The 21,578-nt window shown below is 36.8% G+C and overlaps 2 protein-coding genes across 4 annotated transcripts in view; one reads left to right on the forward strand and one right to left on the reverse strand.

The window, feature by feature from the left end:
- The window catches only part of LOC121423715 (dnaJ homolog subfamily C member 7-like), a 38,515-nt gene extending 34,230 nt beyond the window's left edge, over window positions 1-4,285 (reverse strand). Inside the window, exon 1 of the mRNA XM_041619150.1 lies at window positions 4,159-4,285. Coding sequence (XP_041475084.1) covers window positions 4,159-4,247 — 89 coding nt within the window. The 5' untranslated portion in view covers window positions 4,248-4,285. The remainder of the gene's footprint in view (window positions 1-4,158) is intronic.
- A 2,878-nt stretch (window positions 4,286-7,163) lies between these two features.
- On the forward strand, window positions 7,164-20,466 carry LOC121423723 (E3 ubiquitin-protein ligase NRDP1-like). 3 transcript variants are annotated; one of them, XM_041619163.1, is made up of 3 exons: window positions 7,164-7,270; window positions 17,234-17,360; window positions 19,187-20,466. In XM_041619163.1, the coding sequence occupies exons 2-3, from the start codon at window positions 17,271-17,273 to the stop codon at window positions 20,054-20,056; spliced, it is 960 nt and encodes a 319-aa protein (XP_041475097.1). In that variant the 5' UTR covers window positions 7,164-7,270; window positions 17,234-17,270; the 3' UTR covers window positions 20,057-20,466. The 3 variants fall into 3 exon arrangements, with proteins under 3 accessions (XP_041475097.1, XP_041475107.1, XP_041475117.1); XM_041619173.1 differs by having other exon boundaries at window positions 7,175-7,274; XM_041619183.1 differs by having other exon boundaries at window positions 7,192-7,273; window positions 17,231-17,360.
- Window positions 20,467-21,578: the final 1,112 nt, after the last annotated feature.

Consider the following 21,578-nt stretch of genomic DNA (forward strand, 5'->3'; position numbering starts at 1 on the left):
TCATAGTGATAGCGGAGGTAATCGTAAACTCTTAGAGGACGTAAGTCAGATAGTTGTAAATATTACCGCGCATGTCAGCGTGTTCAACTAAATCTTATTTGCCTCCGCTTAAGATCAAAACATATTGTCTTTTCGCTGTTTTTCTTCCTCCATTTTTGTCGGAGATCAAAACAAATTATCACCAATTATCATCATCATCGTTTTGTTCTTCCCCGATTATGTCGGAGATCAAAACAAATCATAATCTTCTTCTCCACCTGCCTTTCCGCTAATATCGGAGATAAAAACAAATCATAATTTTCTTCCCCTTTATCTCCTTTTCCTTCCACCGCTTTTGTCTGAGATCAAAACAAATCACCAGCGCATTTTGACGGCAAACATGTCGCCACGTGTTTTTTTTTGTCTTGTTATGTTTTGGTTTTTCCGATCCGATTTTTTCCCCACTGGTCAAAAATCGGTTACAGCATTAATTATAAGTCTAGATATAACATCTACTTTACATTTCACCTGTGAGGCCATTTCAATAAAATTCAATTCATTTTTTTTCACTGCATAAAAATAACATACATAAAACTTACAAAGTAAAAAAAAGGCCAATGTACTGTAAAAACATAGAATCTACAGAGTGTGGACTGTTAATAAAGAGATGACAGATATTACTAGTTCGACAAATACATCCAAAATCTAAATATAGGGCCTACTCTACATGTGTGATTAACCACTGTCAATCTAATGCTACAATACAATGACCGAGTGACTTTTTATCTTTCCAATAGTATACATGTACTTTTCACTTTTAAGATTGATTTGTGACAAGCCTGTGACTTAAAAGTTGTGACTTGCAAATTGACGAGACCCCCTCCCCCAAAAAAATGTCCCTCCGGCAATATACTTATTAGACTCAATTTAGATTGACAACTAAAATGTAAATTTCATATATCATAAATAATTTTTTGTTAAATAGACGTAATAATTCTTCTATAAATTGTTCTCCAGATGTGCCTTATAACGTAGCTCATGGTACATGTAGCTACATAGTAACAAAGTGAGTCAAGGGTCAAGCCTATATTGTAGGAATAGGGGGGTCCAGTGTCCAGACAGTTTGAAATTTCGAAACCTTCTTTTTTTTGTCTTTGGATTGCACAAAAAATATGAATTCAATAGTGGTAACTTTTTTACCGGTAGTTTTGTCCTTTATGATATTGCTTAAGAGTTTGCACTAAAAAAATTGATGAGACTTTGTTTAACTTTTTTCAAACGGCTGTTTGAAATTGACTGTCCGGACACAAAACCTTTCCAGACACACAACCCGGGTATTATTATACCGCGTGGCCAGCAAGAGATCAGCCTGGTAAGAGACCTCTCATATTCCTCATTTTAGATTTTTTATAGGCATTGCAATGTAGGTGTAGACCTATGTAAAAAAAAGGATACATTCCATTTTTTGTTAATGAATGTGGCACTGGTACCGTAGAGGTCCAGATCTAAATGTGGCTTTTCGAAGGAAATCTAACATTGATTACCACATTCGACATGTCAACCATAGCATAGGCTCTGTGATGAAAAGACAAATATTATGATAAAAATCTTATGACACAGAGTCCTCTAGAGTCTAAGTTAGGCTACATCCCCAGGGGGAAGGTACCCAAATTATATTTCGATGGAGTCGTGCCTCATGAAACCCTGAAATGGGGATCTAAGGAACTCACTACAAAGGGTAAAATACAGGGTCTTGGGAACTAAATATATATTGGGTAGTGTGAAAAACAGGGCCTACGGAATGGGGTCGTGGTACTGTAGGTACGATGCATGCTAGCGCTGTACATGTATATATGGGTGCTAGCAGTGCATAGAGCTGCTAGCAGCTACTTAGGAGGGAGTTGTAAAGCCTTGCTAGACAATTTTGGCAGGGCTGCCTGGGGAACTGACATATTTCGTAACAGCAAAAATCGAAAAGTTCTCTCCTTCTCCCCAGTCTCAATCGGCCGTTTTTGTTATGAATCATAACAAAATGGCCGATCGAGACTAGGGTAGGAGAGAACTTTTCGGTTTTTTGAGGTTCCAGTCTGTGCATCGATGTCAGGATTCTACCACTCGCACTTGTTCACTGCTACCACCCTGCCTGTGGGGAATCTACAGGTAGGACTATGGTATGCCAATGTTGTACAGAGCACACACTTTAAAAAATCATTAAAATATCACTTTTGTGACCAAAATTACTAATTTCCATACAGTTGCAATTTATTTTTCATTACTAACTTGGGAATAATTTTTGTATTCACCAGAGTGCTCAAAAACTTGAATTTTGGCATATTTTAGTGAACGCCCTCTATTGGTGGAAAGTAATATTGGAAGAAAATTTTCATTTTTTGATCTCTATTTTTAATTAAGAAAAAAATGATTTAAAGAACCAAATTTAAATAAGAGCCAAGTTGTATTTATATTAGGTGTAATGGAAACTGTCAGTGTAAAAAAATCAACCATTTGCCTCAAAGAAAGAGAAAATAAGCCAAACATTTACATTGCCACCCTTATTTTGCCACACATGCATGGAGATATAACTGAGAACAAGGTTATATCATAAGCTTGTTCATTGAATGAGTGACCACTCGTTAGACCTTCATCCATATAATCGTGGTAAGTGCATAATTTCTATTTTCATAATTTATCTTGCTAGATATTTTGACCATAATCTACCCCACTCACACAACATGCGAGGTTAGTAATACTAACCTCGCACAACGCATGTGGTTTCATAGTGGACTTTGACGTTTTCATTCATCACACGAATGTGAGGGAATAAAAAACGCCAAACGTTTCAGTATTTCTCCACTAATGATTTCTTTTTAATAGTTTTAGTTTTTTTTTAAAAAATGAATTGGAAATTATTTATAAAACTGTTTTTATCGCTTACCTCCAAGTCTCAACCAGGATACTCCGTTCGATCCGTCCTTAATACTGCGGTGGAAAGTACGCAAACAACAATCGAAAAGCAATTTTTCGTATCGAACATTCTCAATTCAAGTCGTCAGCGCGTAATAGGAAATTGTACCAAAAATCAACAGGTTGCATCTCATGTATATACTTATTGGTAAAGTACGCCATCTTTTGACAAGATGATGATGAAAGTGGATTGAACGAGCAAGAAAATAATGCTGATCGCCTAGAATGCAGCTAGCTTGCAACACCGTAAACAAAGGTACGGTAGGCACTTAAGAACCAAGTTTGAAAGGACACTCATAAAATTATGTCACTCTCGCGATGAATATTCATTAGATCCTGGTCGTGCGTGTTCAATACAAACTCTCTGCATGCATGCACTCGGTGTGTATTGAACACGCACGACCACGATCTAATGAATATTCATCGGCGAGAGTGACATAATTTTACGAGTATCCTTTCAAACTTGGTTCTTAAGTGCCTACCGGCTTGGTGAATAATATCGCGCGCCCTCTTTAGGCAAAAGTTGATATCAACGCTGATCAAGAGGCATCTACGTGAAGATCACAAAAAATGCTCTTATTTTATTAAAACAAACAACAAAGAGAATTCAACAAACGATCCATATGGTTCGGTAAGTGTTATAGAAAAATTATAAGTCATAGCTATGATGTAAAGTCATAGTTATTTTAGTAAAAATGGTGTGAAAGATTCGCGTGCACCAGGTGCATATGAATCCTTCACACACGAGACGATTTGAAACCATGAGTGAATCTACCCTTGTCCCGTGAGTATGGGTAAATACACGGTAAGCTCCTGGGCGCCGGACCGCTTCGCGCTCCCTGGGTTACATTCCAGTGTACACTTCACTGTACTATAAGCTGGGTCATCAAAGCGGCACATCCTTGTATTTTGTAACACCAATATATATGTGAGTGCCCCAACCCCTCCCCCGGGGCTCGGTCCAACATCCCGGTAGTTGGTACAAGACTCACGGATCCCGTCGGCCTAGAAAGATCTAGAAACACGCTCCCTAACGACAATCACACACATGACACACATTCAACTTATGTGGCAGCCCGATCCGAGACCGAGTGCGCCACTGCCACTGCCTGGTACCGGACCGTAACCATAAATTGCGAACTAAAATAACAAAATAGTCAATTGCTATGAAAGTTTTACATGATATAAAAGCAAATTCTACTTCACGACTCTCACTCTTGATTAGTTTCCATTCCATTTTCTTGAGGCGTTTCGGATGTGTCAGTGGTTTGAAAATCCGTCTCGTTTCCAGTCGGGTCACCCATTTTCGTCAGATAAGTCAGAATTGATTCTCGATAAGGTATTTACAATAGGACCAATGAATGAACAAAATTCTAATGAAGTTTCAAATCAGGGGGATTTTTTTTAAGTACTTCCATTTAGTTCCTCCAAATGCCTTGATCCAGGATTTGCAGGAATATTTGCACCTAAGACATTGGAGGAGAATATGGACCCACTTTGAAGGCCAGTATTCAAAAATTAGGGCCATGTTTAGGAATTTTCCAGCATAAAACCGTACCCCATGTTGAGGGATTTCTTTAAAAAAAAAAAGCGACCCATAAATACCCCACCAGCTTATAACACAGGAACCCCATTGCCCTGCGTGTTATGTCAATACATCCCCGTATGCCTTATTTGAAACAGTGGCGTAGCTACGGGGGGGCCGGGGGGCACGTGCCCCCCCCCCCTGAGATTTGGTGTGCCCCCCCAGGTGCCCCCCCCCAGAAAAAATTGGCAGAGCAAAAAAAAGAAAAGAAAAAAGGGAGAAAGAAAAAGGAAAAGAAGAAGAAAGACAGAAGAAAAAAGAAGAGGAAAATAAGAGGAGGAAGACGAGTGAATGAAATAATGTGAGGGGAAGACTTGCAAATAAAAAAAAATCTTTTCATGTTACTATGTAAAATTTTTGCTGGCGCTTCGCGCCATAATTGCCTGTTCGATGGGATGCATATCTTGCTCAATAGGCTGATGTGGAGCAAGTTTTGAAGTCAATATGCAAAACATATTTTAGCTCGGACATCGAGCTTTCATTTTTTTTTCATTTACAAATTTAAGTGCTCTGTAAAATGTCTGTTTTATAGTCTACATATCAGCATTTTAAGCTCACGCTGCGTGGTCACATTGTTTGATTTGCCAAGTTCATATTGTCTACGTGTATAATTCCATAATGTTCCATTAAACAATGTATTCAGAATGCCCAGATTTTATGTCTAAATATAAAACATGCGCGACAGCGTGCATGTTCTTTATTTAAAATGTATTTAAATTATCCAGTTTTACATCAGAATATCAATAATTGTCTGCTCATGCACGCTTCATGATCGCATTATTAATGATACCCAATTGACTATATCCTATTTATGACTTACAAAATATGAATAGAGTGTCCCGCTTTTAGGTCTAAAATCTCAATTTTCTTCCTCTCGCGCTTCGCGCTCGCATCAATTGTTTAGTTACATACCTATCCCATTAATTAATACAAAAAGTGCTTAGAATGACCATTTTTTTTGAGGTCGGAATGTAAAAAAATTTGCTCGCGCTTCGCACTCGCATTATTGAAATATATACCGTCTTCGTGGGTAACTGTAAGCAGTCCTTAACAGGTCCCTTTTCGATAATGCTAGAACAGTTGATAAAATTTATGTTAGCGCTTGGGGGTACATACGAATCTTGTTCAGGATCATACATAACATTGCCCAGAAAATTAGATTTCAGGAAAAAAAATACATTAAAGTAAAAAAAAAAAAATCGCTCGCGCTTCGCGCTCACACTTTTTATAAGACTTATGAGATTATTTTATGTTTATGTTGTTTTATAAGAGTAAAACTAACAAGTGTGTACCTAATGTCCTACAAAAGAAATTTATGAGAAACAATAGTTTACATTCATATAATACGAGACAATCAAATGACTATCACTTACCTAAAAGTAAAACAGTATTTTCTAGCAAAACTGTATTTTTCACAGGACCAAAACTTTGGAATTCTCTGGACAGAGAAATGAAAGAGACAGCTAATCTTATACGATTTAAATTACTCATCAAAAAATTTCTCCTGAATTCTTATTGATTCAATCAAATATTTGTGAACTTCATACTTATCCACGGTAGTATTGATTATTATTTGAAGTCAATGTTTAATTTTGTATATAGTGTAAATACATTTGTGTTACAGTGTTTATATCTATATAATTTTATAGAATTTTGCTGATTATTTTACTATATTTGTGTTTTGATAGGGGGTCTACATTTTACAAGCTCTGCTTTTTAGTAGGCCCCTCCACTTTTTTTTCATTTCATTGCTACGTTTCAATCCTGCATAGGTTATGCATTGTTTTCATTGTAAACATGATTATGAAATGTACTTTGATGATTGTGGAATATGAACATATCAATAAATAAATAAATAAATAAATAGGTGAAGATAAATTCGGGCCCCGTCCCCTATTGGCGAAAGTCGGATCCGCCCTTGTGGACACATACACACACACCGGAAAAATGGCCGGTGCCCCCCTGAAAAAGCAAGGACCCCCCAGTGCCCCCCCCCCCCCCCCGGGAAAAAATCCTAGCTACGCCACTGGCTCACTATCTCCGATTTAGTCATGGTTAGACTTATGACGGTGTTGAGAAACGGGCCCCAGGCGTACATAATAAATAATATATAATAAAGTGTTTGGGGCCGGGCATAGCCAGCAAGAGCAAAAAAGAAGAAGGAGAACAGAAAGAAAAGCACCGGAAAAGTGTAAGATATTTTCTGAATATCTTAAATCTATCAAAGCAAGTGCTAAAGCAGGGGCCGCGGAACGGTTTTCAAGGGGGGGGGGTGGCTGACCATTCAAAAATCACAATCATATGGTCATTTCTTACATTTTTACGGGCTTGGGGGAAAAGTGGGGGGCTAAGAGCCCCCCCCCCCCCCCCCCGAAAATAAAGCAGGCGTTGATCTAGCTTTTTTCCAAGAGGGGATTTGACCGAGAAATTTAAAAAGCCAAAAAAGGGAGTTCACTACAAAATGAAGGTCATTTTGGTACCTAGAAATTTGAAAATCACAAAAAGGAAATTGGCTCCAAAGCCGGGGGGGGGGGGGGAACCCACTGAACTGGAAATATTTCCACCGGTATTTCCAGTTCAGTGAGTAAACCCCGAAATCCCCCAACACTGTCGTGTGTTGCTGCCCTCTACGTTCGTATCGTTGGTGTATGCCTAAATACATATACAGGAACCATTTCCTGATCCAGTCAAAACATCTTCTCTACGAAATGAAATGACGTGTCGAAGAAATGGATGTTGGGTGTAGGTAAAATTTCATAATTTTTATTTCATTCTAGCGTAAAAATATATAGGCCTAACGAAAAATTAATATTTTGGCGAATTTGGGTAAAGAAGTTATCTCCTCAACGAACGACGCCGCGGGCGCGGTAACTCCGGGAGCTCCACTCGGAGTGCGGGCGGCGGCAGAGCTCGAGTCGAGATGGTTGTGAAGTGTGGGGGATTGACTTTGAGTGCATAAAGCAAATTGAAATTTTCCATAGGAAATTCTTGAGGACAATGCTACATATAAAAAAGATGTACCGTACACCAGACTGCATGGTGTACGCCCGGGGGGGCACTCGGTATATAAGCCGTATGTGCCGCGGAGGGGACCCCCATTTTCACACTCAAATTTCCGTTCCAAGGCATAGCATTTTTGTCTTTTTGAGAAAAAGAACAAAGAAAGTCGCTCCAAGGCATGGCATTTTCTTCTTATCGAGAAAAAAACAAGAAAGAAATCCGCTCCAAAGCTTCGCATTTTTCGTTACGCCGTTCCGATCGCATTGAGCTGCTATATAATGAGCTGCAATTTTGGTGAAAAGCGGCCGTAGAGCGCTTTTCGACCATCGCCTCAGCGCGGAGGAGACCGCGCTAGCTGCGTCATGCACTATTGCCCGTTCCATAGGGATGCATATACGCACTCACACGCTGGAGATCCGTTCCAAGGACCCCCGTTTTCACAAACATTTGTAGTTCCGAAGCCCGTTCCGAGGACCCTCCTTACAGTAAGCCCGCTCCAAGGCCCCCATTTTTTGCCTCGCCCGCGGCACACCCCTACCACTTTTTTGGTCGAGTGCCCCCCCCCGGGGGTGTACGGTGAAACAGGACGTGGACCGATATTGAATCAAATCACCAAATGTAGAAAGATTGGTTGGATTAATATCATGAATATTGGTTTACTTAAGAATAAGGGAAAGCAACAGAAGTATTCAAATATTTTCTATATTAAACCAGTAGAGGCACTGGTCAGAAAATTGGGATCGTCCCAGTTTACAAGGACTGTCTCAGTTTATAAGGATTTCTTCACACAAATCTAGGAATGTTCACCTGTCAAGTGCCGACACCAATCAAGTGTGCTAGTCAATGTAAACATATATCAGGTTTCATAACAAGATTATTGGAAGACGGTAAGTCATGAAAAATAAACAGTGAACTGGGGGAATTGAGGTCACTGAATCTATTTTTAGCACTCTCAATTTCCGTAATTGCTGTCTTTGTCCCGTAGGGGAAGTGAAAAAAAAACCGTCCCCATAAACAAGGACAGTCTCAATTTATCAAGACATGATTTGTCTTGGTTTTTGAGGATATCCTTGTTTTCTGGGACAATCCCAATTTTTGGACCAGCGCCTCTACTGATAACCTGCTTAATCACATGCACACTGTCAATGAATCACTATGGCTAAAATGTATCAAAGATATTTTTCAAAATGCAGGGTTAGGTAACATTTGGTTGCATCAGGGTGATGGATAGCACTTAGCAGTCAATGGATTCTCAATGTTCTGAAGACACGTCTTTGTGACATGTGTCAACAAGATTGGAAATCATCAACCTGGTCTAACCGTATTTGTACGAATTATAGGATGTAGAAGAATGATCCTCATGAGGAAACATACTTTTTAGTACTAAGCAAGAAAGATATTACTCTGAGCAAATTTCGTTATCGGTCACATACACTATCTGTAAATAATAGTAGGTATGATTTAAGTTTATTGAAGGATACAAATTGTCCACTTTGTTTATCCTTCTTCCAGAAGGAGAGAAACTTGTATATACCAAGACATATCAATAAAATCAGGTCAAGTGGACTTAAAACATCCAAGTTATTTAATTCTGCTGATACATGTACTTAATTTTGCTATTTTTTTAAAGATGGCAATTTGCCATCTTTAAAAAAATATAAAAAAAATTCTACTAGTCTCCCAAGTCAAATATTGAGGACGATGTGCCTAATAACAAAAGTAATACCAACATAATTGTACCTACCCGTAGCGGTAGGATAATCAAATGGCCAGACAGGCTAGTCTTGTAAAACGTTTTAAAATACAAACAAAACCAAAATCAAAGAAAAAAATGAAATAGAAATATACCCCCCAAAAAATAGCTCAAGTATGATACTAGTTTTGTTTATTTAATCTATACAATCCATATTAAACTCTTATGCTCTGTGTTATATCATTCATGTACATTACATGTTGTATTTACTCTGTATTCTATATAGGCTGAATATTTTTATATACTATTATGTTCACATCTATTATGCTTGTATATCTTTTGTAAATATGTTTTTATGTTTGTACTCTCATACCCCGAGAGGGGGTCGATAGAGTCAATAAATCTTATCTTATCTTGCTCCTAGTCCTACTAGTACTAGTAGAGAGTAAAAATCATTTAGATGTACCGTACTACAGTAGAGGCACACGGCCAATATTGGGGACTGTCTCCCATGAGAGAGATTATCTCCAATATCAGAGACTTTTGTAAAGAATTTGGGTATCCAACTTCAGAGACAGTCTCCAGTTAGGGAGACCAATTTCCTTTGTTTACATTTGCTTCAAAAGGTTTACCTTGCCGGCAAATGAAAATGTGATAAGCAGATTCCTCATGAAAAATTACCCCTTTTCACCGTCTACTCTTGTTTTGATAAGAATTTTTGTTGTCGTCCACACACAATAAAAATGGGCTTCTGACCTCAGTGAGACAAAATTTTGGGTGGAAAAAACTTATGCTTTTGTTGGTGTTGTTTCTTTTGTTCTTTTGCAAAGCGATGATGCTATAATGATAGTGATAATAATAAGAGTGATAATCAATCATGTAGACCTCACGATATAAATGAAATACAACTTCATTTCCGACATTTATACAATATTGATTCCATTAAACAAGAATACATTTAAAAAAAACAAGAAATATATTATGAAAAGACAGGAATACTCGCCGTGATGTTTATGTTGCCATCTTGTTTCTTTTGTTCTTCACCAAGCTACAAGAACATGATGCATATCAGAGGACATGCGTCTTGTAGCCTGGCGAAAAACAGAAAGGAACAAGGTAATGAATTTGTATGAGCATGTTTTTGCACATATGTATGGCCTATGGTTATAGCACGCACATGTGCTATGAACTTTTATGATGGCTAATTCCTTTATTATTGGTTGTAGAAGGTTGATCAAGGAATGGAATTGCTCAGAATCTTCGTATAAATGCACATTGACATTTTTTACACAGACTTGGTGATTCTGTGTTGCGTAAATTATGCACGAGAACGTGTGCATAACCATACCGTATGCACATGCAAATTTTTGAAATGCTTAAAATGACATGAAACATACTAAACATTTTTACTTAAAGGTCAAGTCCACCTCAGAAAAATGTTCATTTGAATCAATAGAGAAAAATCAGACAAGCACAATGCTGCAAATTTCATCAAAATCGGATGTAAAATAAGAAAGTTATGACATTTCAAAGTTTCGCTTATTTTCAACAAAATAGTTATATGAACGAGCCAGTTACATCCAAATGAGAGAGTCGATGATGTCACTCACTATTTCTTTTGTTTTTTATTGTTTAAATTATACAATATTTCAATTTTTTACGAATTTGATGATTAGGACCTCCTTGCCTGAAGCACAAAATGTTAAAATAATGGAATTCCACGTGTTCAGGGAGGAATGAAACTTTATTTCACATGACAATGACGATAAAATAAAAATATTTCATATAATAAAATACAAAAGAAATAGTGAGTGAGTGATGTCATCAGTTCCCTCATTTGCATACCGACCGAGATGTGCATATAACTGTTTTGTGAAATGAAGCGAAACTTTAAAATGTCATAACTTTCTTATTTTACATCCGATTTTGATGAAATTTTCAGTGTTACACTTGTTGAATTTTTCTCTTTTTATTCAAATCAAGTTTTTGTTGGGGTGGACTTGTCCTTTAAGTAAAAAAGTGATTTTGGGCATTTTAAAATTTTTATGCGCGCGTACGTCGTGACCTCTACATGACCTGTAATGAAATCGTGCCTGGATGATGTCGTCATAACGTTTTGACCTTGAACTTGTTTCAGTCATATCATGTCATAGATGCATATAAAAGATACAAATCTGAAGAAAATTGATGAAGGACTTTCATATCGTGCTATAAGAAAACAGTAGAAAAAAGAAAAATAAATAATGATAGATAAAAAATCTAACAAAAATAATAGTTGATCTGTCAATTGACAGATCACTTAGAATAAGGAAATGAAACCATGATTGAGAGCAATAGGTCTAGATCATGTTACTTTACTTTACATATTTCCCAGTTTTCACTTGAAAACAAATTCGGTCATCTTTCTCCCCCCCCCCCTTCCTTCAAATCAAAGTACCTTGGTGCTGCCTCTGCATGTACTGTACAAGTTGTTACAGACATGTACGCGTACAGAGTTTTTTGTGGGTTGATAAATTCGCGATCGAAAGATGTATAAAACACTTCCACAGTACTTCAAAGAAGCAAAACTAGTGCAAATCATGTGCAAGTCTATGCTCCTTAGTGTCCCCATGCTGATGTGTCTTTTTTACATGAATACGTCCCTGTAAAAACAGTTACAAAGTGGGAAAAGGTGGCTTAAATTTCACTTTTTTTTACCTTTACATGTAGATCTGAAAATTCATCATGTCACAGTTTGATCTGTAATCCATAGGGTTAAGCAATCTTTGGAATTTGTGTTTTGTTAGATTCATTTTTCAAAAAGTTGGTAAAAGTGCAAAAATGCTGAATTTAGTGAACAGAGTCTTACACCTCTAAAATCTCTGGTCATATGACATAATATAAATTAATGAGTACCAGTATATAGTAATGATAATAATAATTCAATATTTATATAGTGCCTAACAAAATTTCTCTAAGCACTTTACAATCACAAAACCTAACTACCGGTACTAAACTTTAATAAACTAAACTCACTTATCAACTTAACTAACTTACATTGCATAAAACTGTTTTGATCACGTACAGGAAATACAGAGCATCCCAGAAAAGGGAAAACTTGATTTCTCAGTATTCTCTTCATCACATACAAATGGTTTAAGATACATACATAAATCCAGCATTTTGAAAAATCAGATTTTCTTCCTTATTTCAATACTGAACCTTTATGAAGATTATCACATACATGTACATGTATGAACTGAGCAAGCGAGGATTAAGGTCAAAGGTCAAATCAAAATGAAATTGCTCAAAATAATTTGTCAAGTGTAAATGAGGATAGTAATTAGTAAAATGTTCTTGTATAAAAGTGATTCATTAGCATCTCTTTTGTGTCTTGTAGACTTGTATATTGTGTTGTGGATTGTCAAACTTTTGAATAATGTTGTGGATTTTAGATAGAGTGCACACACTGTCCAAAAAAACTCTCATGAGGCTAGCCCAGCAACATAAACAAGCCAAAAATATCACCAAAATCATTTAAACAAAATATGATTACATGATACAAGAATTATAAACATTTGCTAGTATATAATTTTGCATCACTCATGAGAATTCTATATCCTAGTTTGTAATCTTTCATTCATGAGAGATTGAATTAATATGTAGGGATAAACTGGATATGCTTAGTAAAAAATGATTTTACTCTTTATTACACATGTTTATGTGCAAGTCTCTCTTACATGTATGACTTAAACTCCACAACCGTAAGTCACTTTTCACCCAATCTTGGGTTGTAGATGTTTTTAGGAGACCTGCATGTTATGCTGCAGTCGGAGTTCACATGGTAAGGTCTAAGGTCATTTTTAGGTCAACATTAAAGTTTATATGCAAGACTCTCTTATGACAAGTCACTTTCAAATCAAATTTGGGTTGTAGCTGTACTTAATTAGGAGACCTTCATGTGCATGTGTTCGGAGATTACATGGCAAGGTCAAAGGTCATTTTGAGGTCAACTTTAAAGTTTACATGCAAGACTATATTATGACAAATGTTACTCTGTTCCAGTTATTTCACAATTCTCTTGCGTGCCCTTGCAAATCGCGATATTTCTGATCATTTTCACAAGTTGGTGAGACACTACATCGCTTATCAGTGGCGTAACTACAACATACAACAAAATATATTTCCTCGAATTTCAAGTTATTATTGTGTTTATGAAGTGACATATTCTTCTTTTTCATGGTTTAAAGTGATTGCCCTATTTTAAGGTCTTAATATAAAACATTTCCTGTCCGTGCTAATTCTGCTCTTCATGAACTCCTAAAATCAGTCCTTAAAAAGTCAATTTTTCTGATCTGAATATCAAAAATTTTCAGCTCGCGCTTCACGCTCGCATCATTTGGTTAGTGAAATATGTAGGGTCTTAGTGAATTCCTACAAACAAGCCTTAGAATGCCCCTATTCAGGTCTGAATTTCCTAAATTTTCAGCTTGCGCTTCGCGCATGTTTGGGGGGTCAATATATACAAAATTTTCAGCTCGCGTTCGAACTCGCACTATTTGGTTAGTGAAACACATACTTTCTTAGGAAATTCCTACAAACAAGCCTTAGAATGCCCCCTTTCAGGTCTGAATTTTCTAAATTTTCAGCTCGCGCATCGCGCTTGCAGTATTTGATTAGTAAGATGCGTATGATAATCATGATTACAATGACTTCAAAAGGTGCTTCATGACTGTGTTTAGATGTACATGTAATTCTAACAAAATGGCACTAGCATTAGATGACTATGGTGAGATATTTATACGTTTAATGGATTCTAAAATATAGACCTTAAAATTTCCCTGGTTAATTTAGCTTGCACTTAGTGATCGCATTGTTTGTTTAGCGAGACAGTTACGTATCATGATCCCAAAAATTTGCTTACATGTATAATGTCCCTTTTTAGCTTTAAATATAAAAAAATTTCAGCTCGCGCTGCGCGCTCTCATTAATTAGTGATATAAATATCCGTTTATTGGCATGTCCTTAAAATATCTCTATTACATGTACATGTAGGTCAATATACCTGACAACTGAGCGCGCTCCCTTAGTGACTTGAAATTTTGGCTGGTGCCCCCCAATGACGTGACCCACAGTACGCCACTGTCGCTTATGCCTTGTTTTTTCAAATAGCAGCACTAATTACACTCATCTTGTAAGTTTTCATGAGTGGGAGTGCTCATATTACCAAACATCCTCATTTGTACATGGAGCTTAAATTATTCAGGCCTAGATTTTGGCCTAGATTTATTTCAATCATGGCATGTGCTAAATTTATAGCCTTCCACTAAAAAAAGATTCATTATACAAGTTTCACAGTTCACACATTTCATGTACATAGCATGTGAGTTTGACCAAGTAGGTATCACTTTATCTGCTATCTCCTTTTATTCAGCTGCCTTTCTGCATGGATTAATCAGGCTGCTTTTCATAACACTTTGACTCTGGCATGTAAGTGACAATGTACACAATTACACAAATTTCAGTAATATGGTTACTGCGTCTAATGTATTTTTCTTGTTAATGGTAAGAATAGTGTCATTCATAATATTGTCAATTTTAGATTTCCTGTTCAATACATGTAGTATAGGGATGTATAGGGAGTTCAACTTTCAATATTTTTTTTTTAGTAGATGTCAGGGTAATGGTCAAAGTTTGCATGGCTTATTTCAGAAGTACTGAAGGACCGAGATTAATAATGGAGTTCATGTCAAGGTTTTGTGTGTCCCAATTCATAATCCATGCGCCGCAAGTTGCACCTCTATTTGTGACGTCACTCAATCCTGAGTTTCTGAGAAATTGATGGACCAAAGTTGTAATCAACACCAAATATTACAGTGTTTCTCTCTCAAAGTGGTTAAGAACTCTACATGTTTCCACTACATTTTACATATATAGTTGCACACTGTACAGATTTTTTTTTCTCTCTTTATTTGGGATTCATCATTCAATTATTTTCCTTTTAATTTGTCAATTCTAAAACATGGCCCATGTGATCTTGCACGTCTTTAATTAAAATTGGTCAGCACAAAACCCTCTTATAATGCTGCATGGTTTTATTATGAAATGCACGAATTGAAACCATAATGTTTCAACGGTTGTTTGGATCAATAATCTTTGCCACTATTTATTAAACATTATGGTCTCTAAAAAGTAATAGACCTCTAAGTTCATGGAATTTGGAAAGAAGTTTACAACTCAATTTCTTACGAATGATTGGATATGCACAGTATAATCAACCTTCACAACAAAAGAATTTATTCCTTTTTTAACAGGCCAGCAGATCCAATAATGGATCCAAAATGTTGAAATGAGAATGAATGTATGTTCTCTGGATTTTATTCATATCAATGCAATTAACAGAATTTCGTAGGCACTCAAGTTGACTATTCTTTACTTTAATGTTGTTGAGGTGCATTTACTTTGATATGAATGACATACATGTCAATCCAAGATAACTGCCAAACCAAGCTAAACATTATCAATCACCACAAACTTGTTATCCCTGTGATCTATTGTAATGAGTCATTTGTTGATAAACTTTGAATTGATGACTAAAATCAATGACACACCAGTTACAGCCACATGTCACAAATATTGAAGTAAAAAAATAACCACTGAGCATATCATGCTAAACGGAAAAGGAAGTTGAGCTCTAAACCAATTCTGTTTCAACACTTCATTTTTGGTTACTTTTCATAGTAATTTCATATATGACCAAATATGTAGCTTCCTTGAAGCTTCACACACACACATGTACTTGTATGTTTGATGTTATATACAGATGTGAGCACTATATAAGAAATTGCCATTATTAAATTATCATTATTTTTATTATATGTGTAGATGGAGTTTACAAGACCTGTGTATGATTTTGATGGATCCATATTTGTAGAGTAAAAACTATAATAGCATACAGTTCATGTGTTAAATGGTGCAAGTACATGTAAACACAAGCATTGGTCCAGTGTTTAAGTACATAACACTCGAGGAAACATCATACTGAAATTATTAGTTCTGTAGCTTGTGGTAATTTCTAATGTATGGTGTGACAACAAAAGGCTGCACCGACATCATTAGGCGGTTTCAAACCGCCTCGATCACAAGAATCCCCGTTAAATTACGAGAACTTTTCAAGGCTAAAAAATACCCGTTAATTTTTCCTGCATTCACACCGCCCGAAACACATCCTTCTGGATAAGTTCCCGAAGTTACAAGCATGCGCAGTGTGGTCTGATAAGCAGGCAAGGCGGAAGATTCAAAATCACTAGCCCAGCAGCCACCCACGCCGCCGCGCCCAACGACACGCTGGGCTAAAAGTTCCCGTAATTTGCTTTCACATTGCCAAAATACCTGCGACCTTGGAAAAATCCCCACGAAAGTTCTCGTAATTTCGCCAAGTACCTACTATTTAGCGGGTATTTTCTTTCGGGGAGATTACGCGTAGTTTGCTTTCACATTACCAAAATACCTGGTATTTTCTGATCGGGGTAAATTTCCCGATCAGAGAATACCTGGAACTGGCGAACTTCGAGGCGGTCTGAAACCACCTTATGTAGCAACACACCTGACTTATTACAATCCCAATACATGATACATGTATGTTATCTTTTAGAATTTGGAAGCTTTTAAACTCTTCCTGATGTGAACAGCAGTCTTTTGAAACTGGATAAGATGGATAAACTGGATATGATCTAGTACTGCCTGAAAAGTGAAAACCTTCATGATCAATTACACTATGTACACTGTACATGTACATTTAAACACACCTAAAGAGGCCTTTGCATCTGGTCATGCAACTAGTTGTGATTATTTTTAATTAAGTACAGAAGATTTTGTAACAAAATACTCTCAAATGGTCGCACAACCAATTGTGAAACCATTTGAAGGAGCGTGCAAGTAGATAAATCAGTTTCCACTTCATATAGTATTATACAGTATCTCGATCTTGTTATTAAAACAATTTCTTTCAATGTTTTATATCCCCCTTGCAGATCTTGACTGAGTAATATAAAGGAGTTCTCAATAAAGATGGGGTATGAGGTGGCCCGCTTTGTCGGTGAGGTGGATGAAGAACTCATCTGTCCAATCTGTAGTGCAGTGCTTGAAGACCCTCAGCAGGTGTGTAGGCTATTTCATAGATCTCTCTTGTTCCTCTTGGGTCGTTCCTATTGGCTTGGGGAAATAAATCGCAAGATGTCCATGTATATAGTTATGATCCATTTCATTTCCCTATGAAGATTAGTTCAGATGTTGTTAACCAAGTTTTAATGCTGTGTCAATGTGAGGAAGGTCTCTTACCATGTAGGGTTCTTTAGTTATATTTTCTTGATTTTATTTTATAAAGAGATCAGAAAGACGTACTGTATATCATCTTATCTGATTTTCATATCATAACAAAATATATTTTACATACTGATAGTTTTCAAATCAGAGTTCATGTTCATTGTACAAAGCCTACATACTAATTAGAACAAATTAATGCAGACTTGGGATTTTGAATTGATAAAGAAGGGGTAGGCCTTGATCCCTTGGACCAGGGCTTGCGACTGTAATTGCATGCATATGTGGGTGTTGCCTGTATGCATGCAACTCTTTTTAAAAAATAGTTCAATCTCAATATTAGGCAAATTGAAATACATGTTTATCCAGTACAAATTAAAAAATAAGGTTAACCATTGAGTCAATAAAAGGACTTGCATTGATACACACATAGGAAAAAAAAATCACCATTGGCAGTGAGGCATGGAACATGTAAATACCAAACAAGGCAACAAGCTCATGTCACGTTACTCTACACGTATGATGCAAGGTTGGCTTTTAATGGATGAAGTTTGTTGAAAGATAACGTTTGTCCTGGGTGATGCTGGAGAAAGAGTTCAAATCAAATGCAACTTAATTTTCAACCAATGAGCTGTGTGCATTAATTTAGATTTTTTTAAGGTTACATGTAAAATGCAATTCTGTAATGGATCCCTGTTCATGAGACTGAAATGTGGATGAAACTGGCCTAAAAATGTTTTTTTAATAATTAGTTATGTTGCACCCAAGATTTGGTAGGCCTTCGTGTACTGTATATGCTGTACATGTTTACAACTACAAGAAAGACTTTGAAGTCTCTGAATGAAATATGACAATAGTCATTGTTCCCATGTAAGGCAAGCCATATTATTCCTAGCAAAACAAGGAAGTTTTATTTATTTCATGTAGAACTACTCCATGCAGGCATGCATTCTAGAAAGTAAATTACATGTATACCAATCACTTCAGTATACTACATGTACATGTATGAATTTCATCACACTCAACACCTCAAAACCCAGGTTTGAATCTATTCTGAACTGATTTTCCAATTACCATAATGCTACACAATATGTTGGGTCCCTTGATTTCTACATGTGCATCCTACATGTAGTATGCAATAGTTCCTGAAAATGCATTGAAGGGATATGTTTGAGCTTTGCTCCACATGCACTTCAGAATGTGATCCTCTTTGATACAAAACATGATTTGACTAGAAATTTTCAACATAGTTGTTGGTTAGCCATCTGGAACTGATGGCAGATTTCTGAATAAGCTATCATTACACAGTATGATAGTTATCTATGAACTGAACTCCAATCATTGAAGGTCAGATGATTTTATTATTGCGATTTGCCTGTCACTATTAGTTCACCGCACATGTACATGTATATTGCAGCATGAAGAGTATCACTAATGTCCTACCAACATGCACAATGTATGACTTGGGAAGTTGTTACAAAGAATGTGAACTCCATGAGACATTCTTTGAATATATTTGAAATAATTAAATGAATTCTAAATACCTGCTGGATTATGATATTAATAATTGTGTTATGTACCATTGGTTATTAATTATTGGTTATAAATAGTCTTTAAATGGGTCTGAGTATTGACAGCATACATGTATTTTCATTCTCATTTAGGCACCAGAATGTGAACATGCTTTTTGTTCTACCTGCATCCAAGAATGGTTATCTCGTCAGCAGACCTGCCCTGTAGACCGTAACCATATAACATCTCAGCAGCTCAAACCAGTGCCTCGTATCTTGCGCAACCTCCTTGCCCGCCTCCAGATTCACTGTGACAACGAAGGCTTCGGCTGTGCCTCCGTTGTCCGTTTAGATTCCCTGCAGCAGCACCTTCAAGAATGCGAGCACAACCCCAAGCGTCCTATACAGTGTGACAAAGGATGTGGTATGGTCATCCCCAAGGATGAGGTCAAAGACCACAATTGCGTCCGGGAGTTGAGGCTCCTGGTACAGAACCAGTCCAACAAGCTTGGTGAGCAGGAAACGGAATTGACAGAGATCCGAAGCCAACTGTCGGAGCATCGTCGCGAGATGCAGATGTTGAAGGAGTACATCCGCGCCATACGGATCTCCAACCCAAACACAAGCCCTTCGGTCCGCGCGATCGAGGATGAAATTGAGAACAATGAAGTGGTGCGATGGGTGAACTCCATGCCCCTTGCTCGTGTTACCCGCTGGGGCGGGATGATATCAACACCGGACGTTGTTCTTCAGACAGTCATCAAGCGTTCCCTCCTTGAAAGTCACTGTCCAGCTCATATTGTTGCAGAACTAATGGAGAATGCCCATGAGCGTAACTGGCCACCAGGGCTTAGCACCCTTGAGACACGTCAGATGAATCGCCACACCTATGAACAATACGTCTGTCGTAGGATACCAAGTAAGCAGGCAGTGCTTGTGATGGCATGTGACAATGCTCATATGGGAGAAGACTTCACATTGGACCCTGGTTTGGTCATGATCTTTGCACATGGGATAGAATGATATCGTCATAGCAGAATGCAATATTCTCAAACAATAGAAAAGAAACTTGATCATTCTTTGCAATTGAAGACATATGGTAGTATAAGCTCAGGTTTTGAGCAGTTTTGCAGTTGAAGCAGTACCTGCTCCTTCTTTTTTTTAATTTGAGTTTAATATTTGTCTCTTGGATTATTGTGGACAATATAGTATTTTTTCTGGCGCAATGTTTCGTTGTAAGATGTAGCCTATTTTGCTTCCTGTACTTGTAAATTAAACATCTGCCTTGAGGGAGTTATTTTGTTGCATTCTTTACTGGTAGAGAATTACAAGTTTAATTATTTGCAATTTTGAAATGAGTTCTAGCAGATTTGAGATGATACATTGTTTGCTGAGAGAATCTACTTTTCATAGTTTGATATTTAAAGACTTAAGTGTTTGTTTGATCTTTTAAACATATGTTTCTAAATAAATATAGGAAGTTTAAGGCTTAGCACTAATTGGGACAATGATCAATGCTTAAATGGAGCAATGGTTGGCTATTAATTTTATAAACAAAAGGGTGAATATTCTTTTTTATGTATACGTGTCTTGCCTGCGGCTGTTGCAAATTTATTCCTATTTCAGTGTGTTTATTTGGCTTGCCGTAATGTATGTAGACGTATAGATTTATATATTACTATGTACTTGCTTAGTAAACTCTTTAAATTGCTTATATTCTGTTGTTTATCTGTTTCAAAGGACTTTATGGAGTAATGTATTACATGGTTTTTGTTAAGGGTCTTTTGGGAATGAATATACATGTACATGTACACCATTTTTAGTTTCTGGTGTTGAAATTTGGAGTCTTCTTTCATTAACTGAATGCTATGAAAGACTAAGTTACCGCATAGATATTTTTTAAATTCTAAACAAGTTTACTTTTTTACATGTAAATTGGAAGGTTGGTCAGGGAAGAGTGTTTTCACAAACAGAATTGCTCTCAGCCATTCAGCCACAAGGATTGTAGTAGTTGACAACATTTTTCAGAGAAAATCACTGACAAATCTCTTCATGAAACTCTTATGTCATAATCAAGCTCTGAACTCTTGCCTTTCTTTAGGAGTCAGACATTGCTAGAAATTTTTGATAGATTACATGAAATCTGTCATCATTTACAGGCCAATCTTAGGCCACAAAAATCATTTTTTTCTTTGTTTAGAAATTGCAAATTATTATATGGATTGCCAATCTGCATTTGAAAAAGACTTTTTAAATGATAAATTAATTTGCAACACTCATCTTAGTATTTTTTGTATCTCCTCTTTATTTAACTGCTTCTAATTAGTGCGCTCAGTTATACGGTATACCCTTCTGAAATGTTGCAAGTGGAGCATTTTGATGTATTTAGAAGATCTTGCATAGTACTAAGGTCTGGACTGAAGTGAACTAAAGAAGGGGTTCATTTAGATCCGTGGTGGACCATGTTAGGTATTGCTTGTGTTTAACAGGTCTGGTAATGGAATAGGCTTAAGAATGTATTGTTAATTTATGACAAAGTTCAACT

The sequence above is a fragment of the Lytechinus variegatus genome, chromosome 1 (assembly GCF_018143015.1).
Source record: "Lytechinus variegatus isolate NC3 chromosome 1, Lvar_3.0, whole genome shotgun sequence".
Taxonomy (NCBI): domain Eukaryota; kingdom Metazoa; phylum Echinodermata; class Echinoidea; order Temnopleuroida; family Toxopneustidae; genus Lytechinus; species Lytechinus variegatus.